We start from the raw sequence: 16,505 nt of genomic DNA, 5'->3' as shown, positions 1-16,505 counted from the left end.
TTCTTTGATTGCTTTTTAGTTACTATTTTCAGGTGCCTAATTTAAGATTAGTAATAGTTACCCACTACTCTAATAGTAACCCCCCTTCTAATAGTAACCCACCCCCAATTTTTCCGGTCAGCAACGCATAGAAAAATAATAAATTTGGTTGATCTATAACTTTATTTTATAAATTCAAAAACACTCAATCCTCCCCGCCCCACGACACATCCCCCCCCCCCCCACTCCCGAGATCAACATGCATTATTTCCTTATTTTCAAAATACAGCTGCATCATAAGTTTTTGTGAGTAGTGGGTTATTATTATAGATTGACTTATAAGGTGGGTTACTATTAGAAGGGGGTTTACAATTAGAGTGTGGGTTACTATTAGAAGATTTACAGTATTCAATTTCAATATTTTGATTATGAAATTTTTACTTAACAGCAGACACAGACCATGGAGCTACTTTTTATAGCTCCATTGGCAGAAACAGGACTCCTAAAATGACATAATGAACTACTTATCTATTTATAGATATAATAATCAACAACAAAAAACACAATATTACTCTCTATATCATTTATTTTAAAAATAGATATATAAACATAAATGTTGTGAAAGTTAAATTCTAAAATATTACTATAGAACAGAATTAGCAATCTTATAAAATAACAATACTCCCCAAAATAACTCATGCATAATATTTTTATACATGCATTCTAGGCATTTATCAACACAGAATACCTAGTTACTGTACCAAATAAGACCAAGCATAGTCCCAGGGGCCTGGCTATGAAATTTGCCCAAAATAGGGGGTTGGATTATATACTTAACTCAGATTGGAACAATGGAATTGAGCGTTCAAATTTAGTCTAAATTAGGTGTGGGATTATACTCTCGAGCATGGGCTTATACTTGGTCATCATACAGTAATATTTAAATATCAACCATTTGCAGCAAACAATAAGGTTGCAAGATCATGCATTGTCTAAACTGGGCTTTAACATTGCAGCTATACAGGTTGGAAATCTTTCTAAACTGGGCTTTACATTTGCAGCTACACTGGTTGGAAATCTGTCTAAACTGGGCTTTACATTTGCAGCTATACAGGCTGGAAACCTGTTTAACTGGACTTTAAATTTGCAGCTGTACAGGTTGGAAACCTGTCTAAACTGGGCTTATAATTTGTGAACGCCTTCAGATGCAATTAATTTGAAGTAGCAAACTGTAAATTTTGGCAACTGATGCATGGGACAATGATAATGAAATGTCCTTGTCACATTCTGAAGCAGTCTTCTGAGAACTTTCAAGTTTAAGAAAGAATCATAATCCTTTGTTGAAAAAAACTTTACTAATTTTATCTCCGAATTGTTGGCGAATCGATTCAGCTAATTCTGGTTCAATCTTGTTAACGTCCATTGTACTGAAATAAAAAAAAGTTGTCAATATAACATTATACAAAAAAAACATTAAAGTACAGTATTAAATAATATATTAGTACAATACAAGTAGTTTGTAATGCATGATTATATTCATAGTAGTAAAGTTCTGTCTACACTTTCAAACTTTATGTGACATATGGACATGATGATGTCATATCACTGCCATATGTGGACATATCACCACCATATTTGGGCACATCACACTTTTTTGTCAAACTAGTTTGATAGTGTAGACTTAAAAAAGAAACTTACCAAGTTTGTGGAAATATAGAACAAGCAGTCGGGGTCATGATAAGCAAACTACAAAGAAAAATATATATATATACATTTTATTGTACTGTTGGGAACACTTTCCACATTTTTTTGAAATGCAATTTCCCGCAATAATGAGCTTGGACATTAATATTTCCAGGTAGTAAAAATTTTCCAATTGAAATACACCTTATAAATTGGTGACAGTGGCTTAGGCTGCTTTTGTGCTTCCTGGCAGCTAGTGACTATGATTTTATATTTTCTTCTTGCGTCGTGTTTGTTTAATTTGTTGATTTGCATTTTGTAAAATGTATCTTTTGCTTGATTAAACAATAATAATAATAACTAAAATATGAACATTTACGACAATTAATTCTGGCATTAAGATTTCTTTCATTAAGATTAAGAAATTATAAATCTGTAGTCTACAAAATGTTTATTATTAGGAATCAATAGTTATATCATCAGAGAAAAGTCTGATACTCTGATAACATTCATTTTATCAGCACTGTCCTTTGCCCAGTTAAAAATTAAAATCATGAAGTAAGTCAACTGTCTACTAATTTGAAATGTTATTATCTTTTGAGTCAATGAACTAATGATATCGTGTCAATTTTGAAACGCCCAAATATGGATAACAGACGATTTTATCAGAGGTTAAAATTTGAAGAGCACGACATTGATGGGTTGCTGAACTGTAAGTAAATAAACCAGATTTAAGTAACAAATACACAGATCTATTATTAAGTATGTCTACGTGCATTAACTGTTACATCCAATGAACTTCTAATGATATTATGTCAATTTTGAAACAAATAATATTGATAACAGACGGTTTTTTCAGAGGCTAAAATTTGAAGAACAAATATGGATACAGAGGCTAAAATTTGAAGAACAAATATGGATACAGAGGCTAAAATTTGAAGAGCACAACATTGATGGGTTGTCGAACTTACTCTAATAAATAAACCAGATTTAAGTTCTAGAAAACTTTAAATTACTGAACATAATGTATGTTTGCATGAACAAATACACAGATCTATTTTTAAGTATGTCTATGTGCATAAAGGGTTAACTCCAATGAATTATTAGGGACTTTATGAAACAGGACCACAGCCATAGGACGGTGCTCATGAATAATTTATGCATGAGCTTTAACAAAGTGGGCGAAGCTTAGCGTGAAATTCCGTCGTCTTTTTTTGAGGACGATAAAGTTGCCATTTTTCTGTTTACGGAGAACGACTAGAAATAATGTACATGTAACCTTAAATATACAGTTCAAATTACACTTAAATGTAGAATTTTCACAACTCTAAATAATATTTGAACTTCTAATTTAATTGTTTAATCAAATAACATTTTTATTGGGTTCAAATGATTTTGTGCGGCGATTGAATAATAATAATAATAATAGTTCATTCTTATATAGCGCATATAAGCAAGCTCTCAATGCGCTGAACATTATTACCCCAGTCATTTCCTGATCAAATACCTATGGAAACATACTCCCATATATGCAGCTAGTAATCAGCGCAAAGTTGTGTCTGATCTAACCGGGTACCCATTTATACACCTGGGTGGAGAGAGGCAAACGTAAGTAAAGTATCTTGCCTAAGGATACAAGCAATGCGGCGAGAGTTGGATTCGAACCTCGGTCTAACGATCAGTAGACGAACGTCCAACACACAGCGCCACACGCCCTTACATGCGAGGCATAGGATAAGGATAGGCCTATGCTGTATCACCAGAGCCAAGCGATTCAGAATGGCCCCGCGCCGCGAGACAGGGGAGGGAGAGAGATACTGCCGGTCGTTTTTGTCTTCGCGCAAGGGTGCGTAACTAATAAAACGGCTATGTCGACTGTATATGATTTTACGCTGTAGCGAACACTGGATGTCCGTCGTCCTCCCTAACCGTCCTTTTTCATAAAGTTCCTATTTTTTTATCATGTCAATTATGGATAATATACTGTAACAGACACTTCAATCAGTTAATATATAAAGAGCACAACATAGATAAGTTATTGAATAACATAGTAAATAAAGAAAAGCTGTAAATCACTGAAAATAATGTTTAGACAAATACACTATTAATTCAATTCAACTTTATTTAATCACTGAGGCCCAGATCAACACATGGTTGTTCTTTCCTGGGGCTGAGCACATACAAAAAATACAAATACAATTTCAACAATGTTTTTACAATATGTACATGTATAAAATGTTCCATCCAAAAATAGGGCTAGTATAGAGATAATTTACTACAGTACTAGCAAATTGCTAGTGTGAATAACGTTTATAATAATCATGTGAATCTGTCTATCTGTATGTTGAATAATATTTTCATTTCATTTTCATTTCATAAGATTTATTTACAAACTCTGACAAAAAAGGTAAGGAAAAATACAATGCAAATAATATAATAATAGATCAGAGAATGAAGGCAGATGCCTAGAAAGATAAAGACAAACATCTTGATACAAAAAAGAAATCAAATCAAAATTCAATTCAATCAAGAAAGTTTTACTTACGATGCACCAACTGCTAACACTTGGAATGGAGCATGTAAGAGAGGTACACTCCTAAACCAGTTATATTTGAGTAATCTTTCCATAATTACAGGTAGTATACCTAGCCATACAAAGTGAAATAGAGTTAAACATTGTTAACAACAATATTATTGTAAGTCACAGTACACTACCATACTACATATTAAGACTAAAAAGGTAAAAAATAATGGATTTCATTTGATTTACTTCATAAAAGCACAATTGAGGTAACGAATACCTCTTTCTGAAGTTTACACACACACATACCAGGGTATCAACACCTGTGTTTGCATGGTATGAGTCACCTGTAATCTGTCTAAGGTGATGAGAAAGGGGTACTATAACATATGCATTACTACGCCCACAACAATACTGTGTATGATATGATTTAAACATTGAGTTATTTCTCAATGAGAATCAATATTGACTTTATGTATTTAAAGTCAAAGTAAACAACAAAGCTTTATCTCTTTACAAACTAAAGCTCTGTGTACACTATCAAACTAGTTTGATAAAAAAAATGTGATGTGCCCAAATAATATGGTAGTGATATACCCAAATATGGTAGTGATATGACATCATCATATCCATATATGGAAACATCACATTTTTTTGTCACATAAAGTTTGATAGTGTAGACAGAGCTTTAGTGTACTTACACATTCCAGGTGCAGCCATTGTTATTCTTGATATTACAACTTGTGAAATTCCTTTTTGTGCTGCTTTCTATAAAAACACAAAATATAATATTTAATTTAGAAGATATATCAACTACAATTATCATACATTCTTTAAATAATTTCATTTGGATCCCAATATATATCGGAGTAAATTTTCTTTTTTGATGATTCAATTAAGTACAAAATAAGAAAATACTTACCACATTGGGGTCATTAAAAAAAAAAACTTTATGTGACAAAAAAATGTGATGTGCCCATGACATGACATGATGTCATAGCACTACTATATTTGGGCACATCACATTTTGTTGCCACATAAAGTTTGATAGTGTAGTTAAGCTTTGTTGTTAATCACTAGGTAAAGATTAAACCTGCAATTGGATCGGACATTGGAATTTAAAGGCAAGCATGCAAATTAATACAGTAAACACTTAAATCATTTCTTTAAAATATACAATTCATAATTATTATTACAATTAATAAGGTATTATATTATTATTTTATTAACTGAAAATGTTACATTTTACTCAGTACCTTTGATTTTCCCAGTTCTTTGCCATTCTCATCATAAACTTCAATACCATTGATCAATTCCTTTTGCCTCATCATTGGTATGTTTACACAGTTTGCTGCAGCTACAGCAGCAAATGGAACATAACGACCAACAATAGGGGGCGCTTTCTACAAGAAAACAATTGGTATTATTAAAAATCGTTCGTTCTCATTAGTGGATATCAGTTTTTTTCTCGAGAACATAATATCATTCCCAAGGGGTTGTCAAATCTTATATTTTACTGATATAAAAGGCGATATCTGTTATATTACATAGCCAAGAACAAGTTGAATATCTACTGCTGGGTCGGGTGTAGCTACTAGGCCTCCTTGTAATAAGCCTGCCTAGTTAGGTGTTGCATTCACCTTACCTTGCAAAGAATAATATACAGATAATTACTAATTAATGATTCCTTGGCAATAAAATATTCACATCTAGGGAGGACTAATAATAAATGAGGGCGCTATGCATGCATAGTTTAAATAGTTTAGTTGATTAATTACTTCAAGCAAGTTGCATGGTGCAGCGGATAAAACATTGTCTTGTGATGGTGTGACAAACAATTGTCACACAAAAATTACACAGTCAATATTATCGTACTCGAGAATTTGCTGGATTTTATATGTTTAAGGGACACGATAATTAAGCGAAAATTACTCAGTCAATATCATCGTACTTGAGGATATATACGATTTACGATCCTCGCAGCGGTAGTCATGTGATGCAGTTTCAACCAATCACGTTCACATATTTACATAGGCTATGTAATATAATAATATAATTATAATATAATAAGATTAATATTGTTTACTGTAAGTTATACTAAATTCCAACCTTAGTAAATGAATTAAGTGTTAGAGCAGTAATTAAAGCACTAGTGGTTGCTGTTACATAGGCCAGACCAATCTCTCTGCAAAACAAATATTATATGGATTTAAAAAATAGCTATAGTTATAAAACACTAAAAAACTGCTAATAAAAAGGGGACAAAGTCTAATTCAAATTATAATCAAATTACAAGGCTGGACTGTCATGCAAAGAGAATGGATTTAAATCTAAAATATAGAATATATAATTAAATAAATTCATCTCCATCCAAACAAATATATTTTGAATGCCAATGTTTTTTATCGTGACGGTCATTGTCAGCAATAACATCGCTGAGATTACCTTGAGAAAGTCTGTTGAAAATGCAAGATATGTTGATATGAGTGATTTTTTCTTCACATTAATAGAACATTTGCATTCAAAATATAGAATATACTATTTTGTAAATAGCAATGCTCACTTATTTGTTGTTTCTGAATCGGCATTTCTATTTGTATAATTGACTAATGCATTAAAAGACTGGTTTATCCACTGCCAGAACACAACCTGAGGCATTGTTCTGAAAGGCAAGCAAATAAAACGTATTAATAGGAAGCTTTTGATTTGCGATGGCCGAAGACGAACCTAGGTCAGGTCAATCAATGTGTCGTTGGTCGTCGTCTGAACCTAGAAACCATCAAACCTGTGTATTGGGCTAATGTACATTGTCTTCCCAAGTTACCACGAAGCCAATATGGTGATAACCAGGAGGGCACATTGGGTTTATTGATTACTATACCTATATGTACTGTATGTTTTACCATTGCTAAATGTGTTTGCCTGGAATCAAATTTTGTTTTAGCGATAATCTAAATGTAATGTTAAATTTGTTATTTTTAGATTTATACATATTTTAGATTTGAATGAATTTTTAAATGGAATTTTATATTTTGTTATACATTTTATATTATAATGTAAATTTGGCACAATTCATTATTCTGCAATGCCATTTATATTTTAATAAACAAGAATTGAATTAAGGAACCTAAAAAAAAACACCTGTAACGGTAAATGTATTTATTATCATCCTCAACTTACTTGTAAAACTGTAGCATTGCACCTGTAATTAGCATACCACCTGGTACCTGGAAAGACATTCGACCAATCACATTTTGTTTTTCACCACTATTAGGATGGAAGGCCGACATGTACAGCTTCTGAGCGTACCATAGCTGCTCTTCTCTAGTACCAGGGGGTTCAAGACCAAGTCTGTTAAATATTAAAAACAATTCAATTTACAAATAATGCATCCATAATCCCATGCTTGAGCATAATCCCACCAGGCTAAATTTGTGACACAAGACAAGAAAATTTCACAACCCCTGATTTAAAATTTGTGTACTCAGGCCAAGGGCAATACCTGGTATTGTTTATTATTTTATTATCATATCAATTGAAATTCACACCATCAAATTGGCTTTAATACTTGTCATGGCATACTTAATTTGATTGGTTCAAAACATGAATAAAATTACACACATATGGAACAATAAAAAACAAAACTAATTGAACCCGGATAACAAAAGAAAGTTTAAGTCCCTTTTCCAAATAAATTCTTTATATACATCATATGAGACTGTAGTGTAAAGCATACTTGTATTGTTCTATTAATTGTTTAGCAGAATCCAGTTCATTTTCTGAACACAAGGCATTCCTGGGATCTGTAATATTAAAGAAGTGTTTGAGGCGTCCAGCAAACTTGGATTGGTCCCATCGTGGTTTATCGAGGTTTAGCCGAGTGGGTAACTCAATTTGTTTCTCCATGAATATCGAGTCTTTTTAACTGAAAAAGTAAAACATTAATAATGAAAGGTTATTATATTAAATACAATTTTTTTGCAGTCATTTTAAATTGCACAAAAAATCCTTGCAGTTGGCATTTAAAAAAATTGAATGGGCAAGAGCTTACTCAATTTAAAAACATTCACCCGCTGCGCGGCGGTGATGGTGAGAGACGCATGCCCAGTTTTAGGTGCGAAAGTGCAGTAGCACCATAGTAGTAGGCCTAGTAGTTGACTCTGTTTAATGTATCTGAGGCTGCATGAGTGGTGGGGCTCCTCAGGCTGGTCTGGGTCTCCTGGCTAGGGTGTATGACCGAAACGGCCGCCGACTGAAACGGCCGCCAACATTTTCTATGGGACGCCAATACCGCCTCAGCTACAACAAGCAAATGCAGTATTATAAACGTACAGTAAAGCCTATGAAACCATGATGGAGAAAAAAAATAAATGAAACCAACCAATAAATGTTTAAGAATAAAATCAAAGAATAAACGTATTTTTTAGTTAAGTTTTTATAAAAATAATGTTTATTATAATAATTCACCATTCTAAGCGCAATATAAATTTATTTAACGTATTCAAACAAATACTGTATCAATTATTGAAGTTGAAATAGGCAAAACAAATACAAACGTACTGTAATAATATTAATATATGTTATGTAGTAAAGCTATTTATATTGTTACTTATTAGGTCTATAGTAAATTCAATAAAATGAAATTGTGGAATAATATTCAAACATTCTAACGTGCAAATAAAGCACTTTAAATGAAGTTGTGTCCTATTGTTTTACTATTATGTGTATCAACAACACCTTCGCGGGGCTAATTGTTTTGAATTTATGTTAGATGTTAGCGCATTAACCGCGCCTAGTCACATTATCTGTGGAGCTCCGCGTATCGGCGTCATCTAACATTACATAAAGACAATAATCTATTATTTGCACAGAAATGCCACGCTTGCGTTTTCCTTTAAAATGGAGTTTTTTCCAATTGAACATTACTTTTTATCAAATTATCAACATGAACGCTTGTATTGAATGCCAACAACCTGTTATCGAGAATCAAGAAGGACTGCTATGTGAGGAGTGTGATAGATGGCAACATCGCGAGTGTGATAGTGGAGTGACGCGAGCAGAGTATTTAAGAGGAGTGGAGAATGGTTATATTGAATGGAGTTGCCGACAATGTTCTGAAAATGATCAACCGATGCCAGATGAAATCGATGTGTTTGCCGCCGACCTGGGACAGTTTGTTGAGCCAGAAGTACATCAGGAAGTCGAGATGGAGAATTGTTTGAAATAGTGTTACCGGTAAATAAAAAAAAAGTAATGTATCTTAAAAAACTAATTCTTAAAAAAAGAATAAAATTTAAAAAATAGGATATTTAAACATTTATTGAACTTAACTATATAGGCTTACTACAGTATTAGTACTAGGAAGAATTTAGATTTTAATATAATAATAGTAATTATTTATCATTTATTTTGTCCAATTCCAATTCCTTTCCTTACACTTTTACTGTATAGGCCTACATTTAAAAAATATATAAAAAACCCAATTATGTTTACACAATATTCATTATTATACGATAAACATAATAATACATAAACAATTAAAAAACATCTATCTGTTAATATTTATTAAGTCACATACGTCTAAAGTCATTTCAATCTGAAAAAAAAAGTAAAACAATTGTATTAAATCACACGTCGTCTTGTATGACAAACGGCACACGCGGCGTTTCATACATTTAATTGCGTTTCAATTGGCGGCCGTTTCAGTTGGCGGCCGTTTCGGCTGTAAACCCTGGCTAGCTAGCAGCTAGAGAGAGTGAGTGTGTGTCACTACTACTGCTGGACCCTCCCTCGCTGGCTGGGCCTAGCCCCCGGCTTAGCCAAACATAAATAACGCAAAAATAAGAATGAAATAATCGATAATTGTTAACCTAGGACCTACTTTACCTTTCCAGCCTTCTGTGTGTTTATACAGCTTCGATTTCTGCTTTTAAGGAGAACACCTTTTCTGGTAGTTCTGCTGTTGATATTGGTTGCAACACGTCACTTGTTTTTTAAAAGGATGAGGAATCATTGGAGCATGAAGACCATGCTGTTGTAAATTTCAACTTTCACCCAAAACGGAAATTACGTCATGCATAGTTACATTTGGAGACGCTGACGCCGATATATTGAATATTTTTACAAATCATCATTGAAATGGTAAGGAAGGTTAAAATAATGTAATTAAACATTAAATGGGTTTTAATTGCTTAAATCAAATTATAAATCAGCTATAGTAATCATTAACATGTGTACTTTATTTTTTTCTTATTCCTACGTATTGTTTTTTATACCTTTTCTTAAAAACTTGTGTGCAAATTTAGGCCTATCATTTATCAATCATCTAGGCTAGCCGGGGGATAACCTAGTGTAGGCCTAGGCCTAGTAGGCCGGCCCGCCCGGATTAAGGTCCCTTTTTTGGATTAGATTCTAGTTTTGCATGAGGACATCCTGCTTGGACGGCTGGGTGTTTGTATGTGTGGTGGTACAGTTTGAGTATGTATTTTGTTGACTAGAGGCCTGCTGGAACAATTTTCTGCAAACTATGGCCCGCGAGACAAAAGTTTTAACGTTGTATTGTTGTAGCACATTTTATTTTTAATTGTAAAGCAATTTGCAGCAAACATAACATAGTGTCGAGATGATGAAAAGCGAAATTGTGGTCAGAGTAATTATGTGCTTTGATGTTCGCAAAAAATGTTAGTAAAACGAACCAAACTACTATGTTTCGGAAGTATGTCACATGTGTGCTACCGGTATATGTATGAGCTTTTTATTTTTTACGGCAATTAAAATGTTCTCATCCCACCATGCCGCGCATCCCTTGTTTTATGAAAATTTGCAATTTCTAGTGGGTTGTTTTATTCATAAATTTATTTCAATTCTTAATTTGTTGATTTATATCTTACGATTTACAATTTCTGACCATATAAGGGGGATTCTGGGTTTAAAATTGCTTTTAAATATCGTTTATTTATTAAATAAAAAATATTATAACAATATAGACATGTCAGAATGAAGAAGTAATAACGAGAAATTTAAAAAATTAAATTTCATATACATTTTAGGGTAAATTCATGGAAAGTCTGTTTTTTAGCAGCTTAGGGAAGCTCATTAATATTCATGAGATATTCACAAAATCACGTCATCAGTGGATTCCAAACTCGCGACGTCATGTACAGTGTGTTTGTCAACTAATTTACATCCCTCTCCCCTGTCAAACGACAACCACCCGATCATTGTGAAATATATTTTTTGTAGATTTTCTAAGCTAGGCCTAAAGTGTAATAATAACAGTAGTAGCATATATTTATTTGACATTTAATGAAATACAAAATTTAGTACAGATTATATATAGATTGTATACAGTTATACTATTTTTATACCTCGAATAGTACAGATCGTATTATCGGCTTCAAGTACTAGGCTAGGCCTAGCCTAAATTATTTTTTGTCATGGGTGAGAGCCATTCTGACTAGGGATTCCATGCCACGATGGCTACCCTACGTTTTACATTGGGGCCCATCATGGGCCTAGCTAGCCTACTAGTACTACTAAACGATTGGCCCATAAATAACAAAACTCAGTGGATCCAAACCCATCCTATCAACCAAACTCCTAAACAATCTAAACCTAAAACGTTCTACAAAATCGGCTGTAAATATTGAGGCAAAACAAGGTCCGATCGCCGTCCGCACGTATGCCTATGGTGTCCCGATCGTCTAAGTAGGCCTAAAATAGGCCTAGTTTACTCTCCAAAAAAGCGGATACTGCATCAAGCAAGTAGACCAGGTAGTAGGAAGGAGACCTGGCCGATCCGGCCCAGTTAAAAATTGAGCTAGCTAGTGTAGTAGACCCTATGCGAATTGATACTACCAGGCCTTTTACTATAGGCTACACTTGTTAAAATTAGCAATACTTATGTTTACAAATATTCCAACTCTCTCATTCGAGCTATATTATCTATACCATTCCGGTAGGTCGAGTCGACCTTCAATCAAATACTGTACATCGTTCATGTTGTGATTATAGACGGGGTATACTCGACCCGACCAGTTTGGTATTGTATACTGTATCTGCTTATCACGTGACGATGCCAGGCATGGGGATCGGAGAGAGCACGTGTATCGTCGTCTCGCTCTCCTCGCTCAGGAATGTATACGTTACGCTTCATTGATTTTGAAGGCTTTCCCTAAGTCAGTGCGAAAATCGGCAAACGTAAAGTGCAAACATATCTAAGTTTTCACTGTTTTGATAAATTTTCATAGAAAATTGACTTCATAAATGGGAAGACCGACTAAAATTACATCAGATAAGTATAATTTTACAAAAGTAATTGATATGGTTAATGATAACGAGTTGTCGGAAGATTGACCATTTCACGAATTTCCTATTCTGTAACACAGTGTCATATCGCCGTAGCTGCACTTGTAATCTGGCCTCATTTCACAGCCTTCGTTCTGCTTCACTGGGCGCTTATATAAATTGAAACTTTTACCGTTCAAGAGACAAACAAATATATTTTACATTTTTTACTATTCATTTTAAACCCGGAACCCCCCTTTAATGAATGTTACCTTTCTACAGGGTTTATTAGGTTTGTTAAGAAAGCTGAAGTCTGAGCCTGATAAAGAGCTGAAAGTGTTACTGCTTGGCTTGGATAATGCTGGCAAGACAACAATATTGAAAGCACTTGCTGGGGAAGATTACACCAAGATAACCCCTACCCAAGGATTCAATGTTAAAAGTGTATCCACATCCAAGTGGAAATTAAATGTCTGGGATATTGGAGGTAAACTATTACGCTAAGAAGTACTTCAATAATAAAAACACAAAGTAATAGTGAAAATTACACACTTTCCATCAATTATTAAGTAGTAGGTAGAGAATTCAATATCACATTACCAGAAAACACAAATTACTCTTCAATGCTACGCACCATTCATTTACGTGATGATAGGTAAAGTTGTAATTATAAATGCGTTTCAAAATATTTGTGATTCTTTTCTGTTTTTTTAGGACAACGGAATATTCGGCCATACTGGAAAAATTATTTTGAAAGTATAAATGTACTTATATATGTAGTAGACAGTACAGATAGAGCAAGGATGGAGGAGGCTGGCTTAGTAAGTCAATCAATTATTATTTTGCTTCATAATATTAAAAAACAGCAAATTATTACGTATTAGGACATACAAAGCATGAACAAAGTTATACAATATTTGAAATGACAACACACACAAATAAAGAAAAGTAAATTATTGACAATGTAACATTACTGTGTCAGGTAATGTAACATTACTGTGTCAGGTAATGTAACATTACTGTGTCAGGTAATGTAACATTACTGTGTCAGGTAATGTAACATTACTTTGTCAGGTAATGTAACATTACTGTGTCAGGTAATGTAACATTACTGTGTCAGGTAATGTAACATTACTGTGTTAGGTAATGTAACATTACTGTATCAGGTAATGTAACATTACTGTGTCAGGTAATGTAACATTACTGTGTCAGGTAATGTAACATTACTGTGTCAGGTAATGTAACATTACTGTGTTAGGTAATGTAACATTACTGTATCAGGTAATGTAACATTACTGTGTCAGGTAGTGTAACATTACTATATAACTGTAACAGGTTACATTTTACTACAGACTACTTCACATGTTTCTTTTCTACTTCATACACTTTTTCAAGAACATTTATGCTTCATAAAATTGGAAAACAACAAATTTTTATGACAGGACATACAAAGCATGAACAGTTTCTTTGCTATCCAGCACTTTTTTAAGAACATTTATTTTAATTTGAACAGGCGTTAAATGAACTTATAGAAGATGAAGAAAAACTGGCAGGGGTTCCAGTTCTTGTGTTTGCCAATAAACAAGATCTGGCATTGGCCAAGACTGCAGCTGAGGTTTCCAGTGATCTTTTACTTAGTAATATTAGGGATCGTAAATGGCAGATTCAACCTTGCTCTGCTCATACTCAAGAAGGACTTGATGTGAGTTAACATTAACTTCAATTTATTGCCACCGTATATCCTCTGGTAAAATCCCACCCTCATACTGTAGTGCACAAAATTGGGCCAACTTTGGCGGGTGGGACTATACCTGGGAAAACTCTGGTTCAGGAAAAAAAATGATTGGTAAGCATTTCTTGTAAAAACTCATCTAACTGGCTAGAGAGAGGCCTACATCCAGACCAAAATACTGGGACTGTACCCAGAGATATGCCTGTTTGTGAAATCAGATATAAAGTAGGGGGTGGGATTAGACCTGAAATGGGATTATACCCAAGGATATACGGTAATAACAAGAATCAGAGTTGGACAAATTATTGAGATCAAGTTGATGAGAGTGTGTAGAATGTTCCAAAAAGAGGAGGCTAATAGTGGGTATACTCTTCTTCATTAGGGTGGTGGCTGGAACCAGGCCACTCTTTAGATTTACAAATTGATTGATATTTGTCTATTAACAATGTGCAGTCTTTAGTTTATTACTTCAATTAATGGTAATTTTTAATTAACATAGTATAAAACTGACTCAAAATAATGAGAAAGTAACTGTAATGTATTGTTTGAAGGTTTGCATGGCGAAATCAAATGTTGATAACAGTTTGCGGTACACCACGTGTATTAGTTCTGAAAAGTCTGAGGACGATCAAAGCATATTGATCGAAACGTCGAGTAACAAAACCGTTCTTTTCAGAACTAATAAACGTGGTGTACCACAAACTTTTATCAACAAAGTAACTGTAGTTATAATTGTACATCCTTCGGTTTTAATATACAGTACTTTATTCTTTAATATCTGTATAGCAATTTTGATTATTAATTTCCTCCTTTAACTGTTGCAGCTTGGAATGACTTGGGCAGTTAAGACATCATGCAGGAAGAAGTAGAGACACCAATGTACAGTATATTTGAATCAACATTCCAACACACTAGTAATGTCGCCCTCTATAACTGAGGATTATGAGTAGAGACTATAATAGCCTAACTATTTGTGTATGCACCCTACTCATTATTAATGTATACTCATTTTATTAATGTTTATACTGATACATATTTTATGTAAACAGAGGCTTCTCTTGTCAACAGAAAACTGCAGTATTAATGTAAGCTTAGACGTAGTACAGTATAATATTATTACATTGTAGTATTGCTTCCTAAATTTGAGAATATTGTGTAACCAGAGGGAAATACCTCCCTGGTGTAACAGTTTTATATTTGTAAGCTCATGTACTTTTATAAATTGGGGTCTAAATTGCACAAGTCAAGAATACATGGAGGTATGGTGGCCATTATATTAGCACAATCAACAGTTATATTTAAGCTGTGTAAGAGTTTAAAGTTACACTATGAACCTTGATATTAATATAACTTTTATATAATAACTTATTTATTCTATATGATCTGCTTGTTATTTAAGTACAGTTGTTATAGTGTGTTATACGGTCCTGTATGTATCGGGATCTTAATGTTTTTATTAAAAACTTTTGTCAATAATTACAGTTATAATGATAGAATAACCAATCACATTGTGATGGGATTTTAAGTTGGTACGCTGTATAATTTGTTTTTTAGTATTTATTTAATAGCAATATATGGAAATAAATAGATGTCTATAAAGGTTCAACTAGAGATATTTTTTATTATCTATAAAAAATACTTTATTTTAAGATTAGCAAATGGTATTTAGACAATGTATTTTACTGTATTATTGTATCTTCAAAGAATTCCATTTAGCTTCTAAGTTTTATGAATGATAACCTTTCCTTTTTGAAAGAGCTATAGTAAAACAAACTCAAAATGTTAACAACTGCTTGGTGACAAGCATTCTGGTCATCATGATGTCATCTGTTGTTTATGATGACATCATCACATCTTCTGAAAACTATAATGAAACCAACGTTAACCATAAGATAAAATAAATCTTTATTGTCATGAACACATGAAAGGCGAACATGAAATTTGTTAAATAATAATTCTTTTTGCTTTGTATATTTGGTACCGTATATAAGTAGATGCTTAACTTGGTAGTCACTACTGTATGACATAAGTTTTCACAATTATACAATAATAACATTATAACAAATAAACTTTTGCAGTCTTACAAAATAAATGAACCTGTATATTATATATATATCTCTTTTATTAAATGTAGTAGACATTCTTTCCCTAAATAGAAGGCAGCATATTTTATATCATATTACAAAATGTTGTAAAAAGAATGGGTTATGGACCTAGAGTAGTATAATGTATTGTGTTTGGGTACATTAAATAGTATGCTGACAACGGTGTGTTTTTTTGTTTATTTTGAAATTAAATAGTTGC

At 33.2% G+C, this 16,505-nt stretch overlaps 2 protein-coding genes across 3 annotated transcripts; one reads left to right on the top strand and one right to left on the bottom strand.

The window, feature by feature from the left end:
- Window positions 1–557: 557 nt before the first annotated feature.
- LOC144838694 (sideroflexin-2-like) lies at window positions 558–10,195 on the bottom strand. The gene is made up of 10 exons (XM_078694144.1): window positions 10,070–10,195; window positions 7,920–8,108; window positions 7,364–7,534; window positions 6,747–6,845; window positions 6,293–6,368; window positions 5,440–5,586; window positions 4,885–4,951; window positions 4,208–4,307; window positions 1,678–1,725; window positions 558–1,406 (listed from the first exon to the last, which is right to left on the bottom strand). Exons 2-10 carry the CDS (start codon window positions 8,087–8,089, stop codon window positions 1,307–1,309), a joined length of 978 nt encoding a protein of 325 aa, XP_078550270.1. The 5' UTR covers window positions 8,090–8,108; window positions 10,070–10,195; the 3' UTR covers window positions 558–1,306.
- Window positions 10,196–10,272: 77 nt separating this feature from the next.
- Window positions 10,273–16,461, top strand: LOC144838698 (ADP-ribosylation factor-like protein 3). Of its 2 annotated transcripts, XR_013611693.1 has the most exons (6): window positions 10,273–10,324; window positions 12,752–12,956; window positions 13,184–13,290; window positions 13,983–14,171; window positions 15,026–15,354; window positions 15,391–16,461. XR_013611693.1 is itself a non-coding variant. In XM_078694148.1 (5 exons), the coding sequence occupies exons 1-5, from the start codon at window positions 10,322–10,324 to the stop codon at window positions 15,068–15,070; spliced, it is 549 nt and encodes a 182-aa protein (XP_078550274.1). In that variant the 5' UTR covers window positions 10,273–10,321; the 3' UTR covers window positions 15,071–16,461. The 2 variants fall into 2 exon arrangements, 1 of the variants encoding a protein (XP_078550274.1); XM_078694148.1 differs by having other exon boundaries at window positions 15,026–16,461.
- The last annotated feature ends 44 nt before the right edge of the window (window positions 16,462–16,505 follow it).

This window comes from Antedon bifida, chromosome 3 (genome assembly GCF_963402885.1).
Source record: "Antedon bifida chromosome 3, ecAntBifi1.1, whole genome shotgun sequence".
Taxonomy (NCBI): domain Eukaryota; kingdom Metazoa; phylum Echinodermata; class Crinoidea; order Comatulida; family Antedonidae; genus Antedon; species Antedon bifida.
This window is presented reverse-complemented; position numbering and strand designations above follow the sequence as displayed.

Bases quoted from the DNA above. Each gene is read 5' to 3' on its own strand.
- LOC144838698 (XM_078694148.1), top strand. The intron at 12,957-13,183 runs GTAAACTATTAC...CTGTTTTTTTAG, and splicing joins AAATGTCTGGGATATTGGAG to GACAACGGAATATTCGGCCA. The intron at 14,172-15,025 runs GTGAGTTAACAT...TAACTGTTGCAG, and splicing joins ATACTCAAGAAGGACTTGAT to CTTGGAATGACTTGGGCAGT.
- LOC144838694 (XM_078694144.1), bottom strand. From the start codon at position 8,089: ATGGAGAAACAAATTGAGTTACCCACTCGGCTAAACCTCGATAAACCA. The intron at 6,846-7,363 runs GTAAGTTGAGGA...CTTGCCTTTCAG, and splicing joins GCAATGCTACAGTTTTACAA to AACAATGCCTCAGGTTGTGT. The intron at 4,308-4,884 runs GTAAGTACACTA...TTGTATGGCTAG, and splicing joins AATGGCTGCACCTGGAATGT to GTATACTACCTGTAATTATG.